General features: G+C 37.9%; 3 protein-coding genes across 7 annotated transcripts; 2 read left to right on the top strand and 1 right to left on the bottom strand.

The window, feature by feature from the left end:
- Window positions 1–949: 949 nt before the first annotated feature.
- Window positions 950–5665, top strand: LOC115968256 (protein CYPRO4). Its single transcript, XM_031087597.1, has 2 exons — window positions 950–2790; window positions 5105–5665. Exons 1-2 carry the CDS (start codon window positions 1132–1134, stop codon window positions 5390–5392), a joined length of 1947 nt encoding a protein of 648 aa, XP_030943457.1. The 5' UTR covers window positions 950–1131; the 3' UTR covers window positions 5393–5665.
- A 55-nt stretch (window positions 5666–5720) lies between these two features.
- LOC115966784 lies at window positions 5721–8454 on the top strand. The gene is given in 4 exon segments (XM_031085942.1): window positions 5721–5759; window positions 8084–8197; window positions 8199–8309; window positions 8344–8454. Coding segments are annotated over 4 exon segments (375 nt in total).
- Window positions 7665–12103, bottom strand: LOC115968796 (pentatricopeptide repeat-containing protein At3g09060). Of its 5 annotated transcripts, XM_031088298.1 has the most exons (5): window positions 9584–12103; window positions 9347–9470; window positions 8797–8990; window positions 8286–8432; window positions 7665–8195 (listed from the first exon to the last, which is right to left on the bottom strand). In XM_031088298.1, exon 1 carries the CDS (start codon window positions 12095–12097, stop codon window positions 9887–9889), a length of 2211 nt encoding a protein of 736 aa, XP_030944158.1. In that variant the 5' UTR covers window positions 12098–12103; the 3' UTR covers window positions 7665–8195; window positions 8286–8432; window positions 8797–8990; window positions 9347–9470; window positions 9584–9886. The 5 variants fall into 5 exon arrangements, with proteins under 5 accessions (XP_030944158.1, XP_030944156.1, XP_030944157.1 ...); XM_031088296.1 differs by having other exon boundaries at window positions 7665–8432; XM_031088297.1 differs by having other exon boundaries at window positions 7665–8432; window positions 8885–8990.

Here is a 12103-nt window from a genome sequence, read left to right as displayed (position 1 = left end):
TGTAATATAATATTGACTAAGCTATGATTTGACTTTAGTGGAAAATTTTAATGGTCTCTCTCACACACACAAAATATATATAGTTTGAAAAATAAAAGGACAATTTTTTTTATAAGGAAAATTATGTGAATACTAAATAATATTCTAATATAAGAAACTAAAACATAAATTTTTTATATTATGTCGATATGTTTTTAATTGAAAATGTTACGCTTATTAATTTATAATTATAAAAGATTCGATTTTTTTTTTCCATATTTTCATGTTTAAATTATTGAAAAAAATCTATTTAAAAATTTTTGAGACAAAAAAAAATTTAGAGTTTAAGAATAAAAATGAAATTATACAAAATTTAGGACAATGACAATATTTTAGCCTTAAAATTTGATTAAAGGTCTGTTTGGATACAGCTGAAAATTAAAAACTGAAACTGAAAACTGAAAAACACTGTAGCAAAATAATTTTTAAATGTGTGAATAGTATGGTGAGACTCATTTTTAATGCAAAAGTTGCTGAAAAGTGAAATTTGTGGGTCCGTGAACAGTACACAATGTGCTGTGATAGGCTGAAACAAATTAGAAAAGTCAAAATTTGCGATTACTGTTTATTGAACAGTACATGAACAGTAACCGCAACACTCAAAAAGCTCAAAAACTAGTGAAAAAAAAAAAAAAAAAAAGGAAACGCAGATGCAAACGCCCTATCCAAACGTTGCCTAAGATTCAACAAAAAAAAAAAAAAAAAAAAAAAAAAAAGGCTTGATATACAATTTTAACGTTCATGGAGTTAAAAGACCAAATTAATATTCATATCAAAATATTAGATTAACATTTTTCTCAACAAAAAAAAAAAAAGATTAACATTTATGAAAATCTTTAAAAAATAAAAATAAAAAACAAAACACGCGCAAAAAGGCACACCGCACACCTATGAGGCCATGAGCTATGCCAAAAACGAAAACGGTGACAGCCGGTGAGAAATAATCACCTATAAAATCTCTAAAATCCAAACAGAGTAACTAACTTTATTCGCAATCGCAGATCCCAAAAGCATTTCAAACAATCTCTAACATTTCTTTTCAATTCTCACTCTCTCACTTATTTTCCACTTCCGAATCCAAATTCAACAACAATGGGTACCTCTCAGAGCCGCGAAGGCCTCGATATCTCCGACGCCGACTCAGACCAATACACCGACAATGAAGAAGAAGAAGAAGAAGAAGAAGATGACGATCAATACGACGACGCCCAAGGCTCACACCAACAACACCAACAAAAGCCCCAATCCAAAGCCAAATCCGATCCCAAATCCCTAGACGAACTCGACGCTAAACTCAAAGCTCTCAAACTCAAATACGCTTCTTCTTCTTCCTCTTCGCAAAACCCTAATTCCGCGAATTCCGTCAAGCTCTACCTCCATATCGGCGGCAACACTCCGAATGCGAAATGGATCGTCTCCGATAAGCACTCGTCTTATTCCTTTGTGAAAACCTCGAAAATCGACGGCGACAGTGATGACGATGAATCGGACGGTGGAGGACAGTCGTGGTGGATACTGAGAGTCGGGGCTAAGGTGCGAGCTAGGGTTTCGTCGGAGATGCAATTGAAGATGTTCGGCGATCAGCGGCGCGTGGATTTCGTGTCCAGTGGCGTTTGGGCTTTGAAGTTCCCGACCGACGAAGCGTATCGGAATTTCGTCACTGAGTTTCAGAACTGTATTTTTGAGAATGTGTACGGACTCGAAGCTACGGAGGAGAACAAGCTAAAGGTTTATGGGAAAGAGTTTATTGGGTGGGTGAAGCCCGAGGCGGCCGACGATTCGATGTGGGAGGATGCTGAAGACGATGGGTTGAAGAGCCCCGAGCCGCCGGTCCGGGCGAGTCAGGACTTGTTGGAAGAGTTCGAAGAGGCTGCCAATGGCGGTGTACAGAGCTTGACATTGGGTGCATTGGATAATAGCTTCTTGGTGAACGATACTGGTGTTCAGGTTTATAGGAATCTCAATCATGGAATTCATGGAAAAGGTGTTTCTGTGAAATTTGATGGTTCGAGTTCAAGGAAAAGTTCGAGTGTGGCCCAAATGACTCCAAAAAAGGCGTTGTTGATGAGAGCCGAGACGAATATGATGCTAATGAGTCCATTTAAGGAAGGGAAGCCTCATGCCACTGGGCTTCAACAGCTCGATATTGAGACGGGGAAGATTGTCACGGAATGGAAGTTTGAGAAGGATGGGACTGATATTACAATGCGCGATATCACGAATGATACTAAAGGTTCGCAATTGGACCCGTCAGAGTCGACGTTTTTGGGGTTAGATGATAATAGGTTGTGTCAATGGGATATGCGTGATCGGAGTGGAATAGTTCAGAACATTACAATGGCGAATTCGCCTGTGTTGAATTGGACACAGGGGCATCAGTTCTCGAAAGGGACGAATTTTCAGTGCTTTGCTACAACTGGGGACGGGTCGATTGTTGTTGGGTCTCTTGATGGGAAGATAAGGTTGTATTCGAAGACATCAATGAGGCAGGCCAAGACTGCTTTTCCAGGGCTTGGTTCACCAATTACTCATGTCGATGTTACATTTGATGGGAAGTGGATTTTGGGCACGACTGACACGTATTTGGTCCTTATTTGCACTCTATTTACTGACAAAGATGGAAAGACAAAGACTGGATTTAGTGGCAGAATGGGGAACAAGATTCCTGCTCCAAGGTTGTTGAAGTTGACCCCTCTGGATTCACATTTGGCTGGGAGTAATAATAAATTCCATGGCGGCCATTTCTCATGGGTATGCATACTTAATCTCTTTAATATATAGCAACTACTTAACTGTTGTATTTGTTGGCAATGCTAATTTGTTATCTGCTTATATGGTTATTTTATTACAATTGGCAAATTTGGTTGATTCAGCTTTCTTGGTTAGATTATATTTGCAACTCATTTAATGGTCACCATTGAGATTCTTGCAATGGTGATGTCTCTTTTTATTACTCAGTTTCATATTTAATATACTACCTTTTGTATGCAGTGTATTCATCTCTCTTATGGTTATAGCCAACATCTTTTCTGTTTTGCATCTGTTTGCATTCATATTACAGTCATTTTCAAAATATAGTGACCTTTAATTAGTAACATGACAATTGTGTTTTGTGAAAACACTATATTGTGTAACTGTTCGAAAACAAATTTGATTCATTTGCCAGAGGAAGATATTATTTATGTTAGGTTTTTTTGAGATTTGGGTCGGATGTTGCCTGCATGAGGTCCAATAGATACATCAGTGTAACAGTTGGATATCTACAAATTATCTTTTGTTCTTTTGTCAAGGAAATTTTTCTTTGATGACTAATGGATCTATGGATAATTTAGCCCTTTTATATAGCTCTGCATTGTGTGTGTAAATCCCTTAAGTGGTACCTAAGTTGACATTCTGCTTTAAAGCAATCCTGGTTACTTCAAATTTCTTGATGTGTTTGTTTCAATGTAATAAATGTGTGAAATTTTAGTGGTTTTCCAACACCATTTAAAAATAAAACCTCCACCACTGCACACCTGGTGCGATGGTCACTCCACAAGTATAAGTGCTTATGGGATGTGGGGGACAAGGGCCGAGGTTCAAGTTTCCAGAAGGGAGCTTCACACACATATACGTTTAGATTAGGCTAGAGTAGAATTTCTATCTTGTATCAAAAAAATAAAAAATAAAAAATAAAACCTCCTAATTACTACGTTTCTACCCTCTTCTCACGCCGTATTGCATTCATTGAATATTTTTGCCATTGAGGAGTCATCTCTATTGTCAAGCTTTAGTGAAAAACTATTTTACTAAAGATAACGTGTATTTCAGCATCTTTTAGTGAGGATAGTTGTAATTTTCACTGCTTAGAAATTATTGTTATGTTATGTTGAAAACCTGGAGAAACACAAAGAATGTCTACCTCTTTGATTACGTTTTTATATCTCCAATTTTTCCTTTTATCTTGGAGGAGGACTCAAAATTTAAAAAGGGTGCGCAGGCCTTGGGCAATCCCCACTGTGGCCCTTATTGGCTTCACATAGGCCAAAAAGGGGCTGCAAAAGCAGAATGTCAGCTCAAGTGAGGGTCTTATTGGACCTCCTAGTTACACAAGCAGACCGCATCAGAGACTTACCAAAAAAGGGATCTGTTCACAAGGGTTGAGTGCATCACCCTTTTTAACATATAACAAATAAATGGTCTTTTACCAGATTGCATTTGCAAGCAGTTCTGGTGAATAATAACTTGACATACAGAGGAAATAGTTGCTTAAAAAAATAGCTACTTATTATGTAAGTCACTAAGTGCTTGAAATTTCAAACGGAAAGCTTGCATTGTTAATTAAATATTTTTGGACAAGCTACTGGAGAGTGCAATTTTGTATTTGCCTGGAACTTTCACACGCTAGTGAGTATGTTCATATTTAATAGCTTTCTGAGGTTTGTGCTTTAGGTATGGTTGTCACTTTATTGTTTAGTTGATCAGATTCTGCAAAAAGAACATGTACCTTGTGGAAATAGAAAAGAAAACAAAAAAAAAAAAAAAATTATGTTATTAGAGGGGGGAAAAAAGAGGAGAAGAAAGCTATTTGGTTTAGGCTTCCTTATTGGTGCTATTTGGCATTAAAATGATGTCTAGTTGTGTATTTGGGGCTGATTTTCATTGGACTCATCATGAATGATGGTGATGATCTCTTTTTCTAAAACTGTGAAATATCTGATAGAAAACAGAGTTAGCTGTTTGGAAATCCAATGTAAAACAAAAGGACTTCAATTAAAATTTGTATAATGTTTCTTTTTGTTGTGTGCATGTAAGATTGTACTTTTATTTTAGTGTCTTAGATCTGGTTGCATTTGGGTCCTCAAAGTTAGATGGTCTGGTGGTTTGGGTGTATCTATTTGGTGCCTGTTAACTACTTATCTCCGGCTGAATTGGATAGTTTTGTTGCCGTATATTATGGATATTTTTTTTTTTTATCTTATGATACATGTTTCTTTTATATTTTTGGTCTCTCATATTTTGTGATCTTATCATCTTAAATTTCTTTAACTTATGTGTTTGTTTCTCGTATGATATTTGCTTTCAGGTCACGGAAAATGGTAAACAAGAGCGTCACTTGGTTGCAACAGTGGGAAAGTTCAGTGTGATATGGGACTTCCAGCAGGTGAAAAACAGTGCTCATGCATGCTACAGGAATCAACAAGGCCTTAAAAGCTGTTATTGTTACAAGATTGTGTTGAAGGATGAGTCTATTGTTGAGAGTCGGTTCATGCATGACAAGTTTGCCGTTAGTGACTCGCCAGAAGCTCCACTGGTGGTTGCTACCCCTATGAAAGTTAGCTCTATCAGCCTCTCCGGCAAGCGACAACATTGATAAATTATCTTTATTTACATGACTGAGTTATTTTCCAAGTTGTGTGCGTCCAAGGTTGCTTTCTTCCGTATATAGATTTTTTTTTTTTTAGCTCTCTTGTAGTTGTTCTTGGCTTCTGCTTGTACTTAAATGAATTCTTTTCACTTTGTTATAAATTTTAATAGTGTTTCTTGACTGATAGAAACTTTAGTTATTGTAAATGGTGTGATTCACATTATACTTGTGAGAAGATTGGTGTGATTTACATTTATACCTGTTAAAACTTTTGTGTGATCTCAATAATTGTTGCAAGAGATTTGACGTTGTGAGCATTGAGTTGTGGGTAGGAATGAACATTCACGGCGTAGTTGCAAGCATTGAGTCGGAGGTAGGAAATGAACCCAAATTCGCGGCTTGCTTATGCTACTCTAAATGAGATTCTGTAGGAGAAATACTTGGCAAATATCAAAGCAAATCACTGTGAGCCACAGATACGTACTCAATTCAACTCAGGAGGTAAGTTTAAAACCTTAGATAAAAAATAGCAAGTTGATAAGTTTAAAGTGTTTAGATCACAAATTAGTATGTTGCCCTCTTTTGCACATTCAAATTCGAAATCTCCCGTACACTACTGCAGGGTTTGACTTTTCCTTTGTACTAAAAAAAAATAATGCAATTTGAGCTACTAGCAACACACCCATCTCTCTCCTCACTGCCTTTTCATCTCTTCTTTCTTCCTCTACAGACCCATCACCGATATGCACAAGCCTAGCTGCCACAGACCCATCGCCGCCGACCTAACCCATGCTTGGCCGTTGACCTGACCCATCTCAGCCTCTCTTCTCTATTTTTTGCGTTTTGGCTTGTGTTTCGGCTTGTGCTTGTGTTTCGATTTTGTGTTTCAGGATGGGTTTTTGTTTTGGGCATGGGTTTCAGTTTGGCTGTGTTGATTTTTCTTCGTGTCTCTCTCCTCACTGCCTTTTCATCTCTTCTTTCTTCCTCTACAGACCCATCACCGATATGCACAAGCCCAGCTGCCACAGACCCATCGCTGATATGCACAAGCCCAGCTACCACAGACCCATCGCCGCCGACCTAACCCATGCTTGGCCGCTGACCTGACCCATCTTAGCCTCTCTTCTCTATTTTCTGCGTTTTGGCTTGTGTTTCGGCTTATGCTTGTGTTTCGGTTTTGTGTTTCAGGTTGGGTTTTTGTTTTGGGCATGGGTTTTGGTTTGGCTATGTTGATTTTTCTACTTTCTTTTTTTTTTCTTCTTCATTGGTTTTGATGGGCACAGTGGGGTTGTGGTTGTGCAGTGATTTTTATAGGTTTGATGGTGGTTGTGATTATGTGTTGGTGGTTGAATGAAATATTATTTTATTGTAATGTTTATATTATTTTATTGTGTTAAAAGCTAAAACAGTTCCACTACTGTAGGATGTGAGAAGGTAAAATAGATAAAATGACTTTTTATGGTGCTAAAAAACTAAAAATTTAGCTCTACTGCTGTAGATGGTAAATAGCTGTATAATTGATCCTATTATACAACATTTTTATTATTATTATTATTATTTTAAATTTTATAAGTATTTGAACCTATAATACAATTTTAAGAATTCAACAATTGATCAATTGAAATAACATAAGGCCAAGGGCTTTGTAACTTAAAATTAGCACTACCCATCCCCCCAGAACAAGATCCTCTTCATTTCAAAATCTGTCTATTTCTTTCATTTCATGATTTAGATTTTGTTTCCCAAATTGCAAATTTCTACGTTGCCTTCTTCCGCACATTCGAAATCTCCAATACACTATTGCAAGGTTTGACTTTTTCCTCTATACCGAAGAAAAAGAATGCAATTTTGAGCTACTAGCAACTCGTTAAAGCCTTCTATCCAATTCTATCCAACTTGTGATCTTCCTTCGCATGTTGGTCAAACTCAAACAATCTCATGATGATTAATGGATGCAATATCAAGGTTGATTGTTGTTTGCTTAAGCTCTAAACCAACTTAAGTAATGGCTATATACTTGGAACCTATAATACAACGTTTAAGAATATAAAAATCGAAATAACATATGGCCTAGAGCTTGGTAGCTCAATTGGTGGCACTACCCAACCCCCGGAACAAGACCCTCTTCATTTCAAAAACTGTCTATTTCTTTCATTTCATGATTTAGATTTTATTTTCAGGATCTAGCTGCTTTTAGACTGCCACATTATTTAAAATTTTAAATGACATAGCAGACTGTATACATTTAAATTTGTAAAATCTAACCTAGACCATGAAATAGATCAAATGGACAAGATTTTAAATGAAAAGGACTTTCCCCCCTGGGTTCAAAACCTTCCTCCCCCACTTAATTGTGATAAAATAAAATTACAAGAAGTCCAGCAAACTAGTAAGCAAATCAACATTTGAAATTACTTTTCAATGTGAGGAAGCACCTGCAAACTAGTAAGCAATACAACATCTGAAATTACTTGTTTCAATAGCAAGTGGCGAAGTAGGGTTGGAATGGTAGAAGATTGACGTAGTGGAGAATTTACTCACTCTCAAAGAATACTGCATGGAAATTTGCATCTGGCCAACATGTAAAAAGAAGCTTTTGCTCTAATTTAATTACCAAGAGACATGTTCTCTACATTATTTTATTTGTCTCTTTCTGACCTCTAGCGAAAAACTCCAACTAAACTAATTTGGATATAGAATGCTTTAAAATCAAACAAAATTTTCCAAAACATATTAGCAGTGTTCGAAGGTCAGATCGAGAAAGACCAGAATGAAGGGCTTTTCTTCAAGAACCTGAGGCTGAGGATACCTGGCAGAAAAAGCGAAAGCCAAGGAGGAAACGGAGAAGAAAAAAGAGCTTACTAAAGAGAATGATGGATGAATAATGAGGAACATTTACCTTGCATTAATAGGCCTTATAATCATTCAGCGAAAAAATAGGCCTAACAACCATTGACATTGCTGCTTCTTTCCCATCTTCTTCATCTGAATGGTAAAAGGTTGCAGCTCTTGGAGCAATTTAAGTGGCTTTGCTTTCGCAATTCATCTGTGAGCAGTGGATGTCATAAGAAACAGAATTACAAAAACAAAGAATGGGGGGGGGGGGGGGGGAAGGGGAGAGACTAGGGAAGAAAAGAACTGGATATTTTTGGCTGTGTTCTAATAAGTTTGGAATAAAATTGTTAGCCATAATTGTATTAACTGAATATGGCATGATTCAATAAACCCAAGCATAAACTTACAACTTGAGCCTGATATATCATGCTACTTCGCTTTGGCATCATCAACATCTGATTTTGGTAATATCACTATAATCACCAAAATCTGCGTAACTGAGTTACCATGTCGGATGCATTATAAACAAATACAAAGAATATCTAAAGGTTTCGCATCCTTCTATATGACCATACCTGTTTTTAAATGTTCTCTTTTCTTGACACTTCTTGATAAAACATATAAAAAATATGGAAGATTTTCTGTGAGAACAGATGAACAAACCAGCAAGAAAAAGCTTTAAGCTTTTGGCTACGTATCTCCAAGGTCCAATATATAGTATGCAATTTCTCATCTAATGTAGGCAGGATTTTTTGGGCACTGAAATATCCTACAAAATCACAACAAAAATAAGCATCCAGTTCAGATAAGAAACACTCTTAATTCAAAAGAATAAGGTAAGTATTCCTTTGTTGACTTTTAAGCATTGATGACCAACACATCAGGTGGTAAACTTAATTTCTTAGTTGATTTTTAAGAGTCAATGACTAGCCCTAGCCAATAGCTAGTACTAAATCTACCTCTTTAATCTAGATTCTAAACAAGTTTTCAAGTTTGGCAAGTCACATACGCACTCAGTGAGTTCTGAACTCATAACCTCTATTTGTGAGGGGAAGTGCCATTGAGCCAAGGCTCATTGGTTGCTTTCAAGTTGTTTCAGTTAACAACCATGGTTTTAGTACTTACCCATAACAAGATCTATATTGACCCAGAATTAAACCAATGGGCAATAGCAACTGGATACTGGTGAGCCAACTTTGTGAACTAGATTTTGAAGAGCTCACCACTAGCAACTTGGTGAGATAGAGTCCTGTTCAGTGTATGTGAAGATATTAAATCCAACTTGCAAAAAACTTCCAATAAGAAGTTAAGAATATAACACCTCTAGTAAAAATTAAGCAGGGAACATTCAAGAAAACTCACTCATTATGTGTATAATCCATTACTCCAGAGAACTCCACAATCTCTCAATGTGTGTATCTGTAGTTCTTTAGAATGGATGCCAGATACCAGCACTTGAACCCAGGATTATCAGTAGAGATATCAGCATCTGTAACGACCAGCTTGAAGACTGGTTGCAGTAACTTTTGTTGACACAATGTGAGGTTGAAACATAGATTCCAAGCAGAAGCCGAAAAAAATATTATGATCATTGATTAGCTTTTCTTGCCATACAGATGTACTCCAGAAGTAGCAGGTGAATGTGCTGGTAAGAGCTAAATGTGCTTACAATTGTAAACCCAAAGAGTTCACAGTCGAAGCCCCATTATTAATCACTGCTCTTACAAGAATGTCCCATGTTATGGCAGTCGGAAGAATACCATGATCCAAAGCATGTTTCAAGTACCCAACAGCATCTGATATCCTACTACAAGAACAAAGCCCCTTAAGAGTAATATTATAAGAGATAATATCTGGCTGTAACCCATCTTCTAAGATGCGAGCCCAGATCTCTGATGCCTTTTCACAGTCCTGGGCTTTGTAGAGCCCCTCCATGAGGGTATTGTGGGTTACAAGATTTGGAAAACAGTTCCACTGCTTCATCACTGAATAGAGCTGCAAAGCATCTTCTACCTTGCCAACAGAGCAAAGCCCATGAATTATAATGTTGTGCATAGTTACATCAGGCTTAAAACCTTTGTCCAGAAAGTGTTGCCACAGGTTGAGGGCCATGTCAGTCTTCTTGCCTTGAAAAAGCCCATCCATCAACAAGCTATACGTGATCATGTCTGGCTTCCACCCCTTTTCTAACATTTCTCTCACAAAAGAATATGCCTCACTAAACCTTTCAGATTTGCATAAACCATTTATAAGAATATTATAGGAGACAACTGTTGGAGAGCAACCCCTGGTGCCCATTTCCCCAAAAAACTGAATTGCATTCTCAAGTTTGGAAGCTCTGATAAACCCATTAAGCAATGCATTGCAAACATGAGGATTCAATTTACAGCCATGCTTAACCATCTGATCCACTACGTTGGCCGCTTCATCTAATCTCCCGTCTTTGCATAACCCATTAATCATTGAGGAATATGCAAAAATATCAAGACAAGCTCCACTATTTTCTGCCTCTTTCAGATTTGATAAAGCCTTATTCAGGTATCCATTCTTACATAACCCATGAATTAACACTCCATAAGTGGTGGAATCTGCATTAATACTCTTCTCCATTAAGAGTTCCCAAACAGACATTGCTTCATCAACCTTCCCATTATCAAACAACCCCTTAATAAATATGTTGTAACTGACAACATTACGACAACCATCCTTCCCCATCATCTCCCACAGCTCAAATCCCTCCTTAACCCTCCCCATTCGACAAAATCCATTAAGCATTGCATTATACGTAACTACATCCAGAGACATCCCACTCTCAATCATCTCATTATAAACTCTCTCAGCTGCATCAACATTACCAGCCTCACACAAGCCATGTATCAAAGTACTACAAGTAAACAAATCCCATCGCCGCTCATTTCTCTTCATCCTATTCCATATCTCTAAACTCTCATCAAACTTCCCACATTTACACAATCCATTGATCATAACATTGTAAGTAACAACATTAGGATAAACTGAAGAGGCCCTCAATAACCTCTCCCAAATCTCCATAGCCTTAACAAAATCACCTCTCTTGAAAAACCCATCAATCAAAATGTTATAACACATCACATCAGGTTCCACCCCTCTTACAGGCATTTCATCGAACACTTCCAACGCACTACACAAACTCCCACCTTTTGCATGCCCGTTCAGCAAAGTACCGTAGCTAAACACATCAGGCTCAAAACCCTTTTCCCACATCCAATCCAACAACCCTTTGGCCTTCTCAAACTGCCTCTTCTTACACGAAATCTTAATCAAGATATTATAAGTTTGCAAATTCGGAGACATACCCACCTTCTCAAAGTACTTCAAGAACGACTCAGCTCTGTCCCACTGGTTGGATTCAATGAAAGCATTGAGCAACGAGTTGTACGACCTTATCCCAGGTGTACAACCAAAAATCTCGTCCATTCGTTGAAACACATCGAGAGCTTGATCGGGCATGGAGTTCTTCGCGTAGGCTTTGATCACAGTCAATGCAACATCTTCGGAGCACTGGCATTTCTGGGTTCGGATCAGCTCGACGACCCGACCCACCTGAGAGACGAGGCAACGGTCCACGAGCCGACGAAGGATGTGGTGGAAGACGGGGGCCGAGTGAGTATAACCCGGGTGGCGAGTGGCTGAGTCGAAGAGGGCTAGTGCGGAGTGAGCGGTTTTCTCGAGTTTGAGGAGCTTGAGAACTCGCTTGGGAGAGAGGGATTTTGGGAACTCGACCATGCTATTGGTAGAGATGGTCATTCTGAAAGAAGCAAAGCCCCTGTGATACTTCATACTTGTACCACACCACATTTGAAAACCTGCCGTTGAAAAATGGTGTGAAATTTGCATCCGGTT

This window comes from Quercus lobata, chromosome 11 (assembly GCF_001633185.2).
Source record: "Quercus lobata isolate SW786 chromosome 11, ValleyOak3.0 Primary Assembly, whole genome shotgun sequence".
Lineage (NCBI taxonomy): Eukaryota > Viridiplantae > Streptophyta > Magnoliopsida > Fagales > Fagaceae > Quercus > Quercus lobata.
This window is presented reverse-complemented; position numbering and strand designations above follow the sequence as displayed.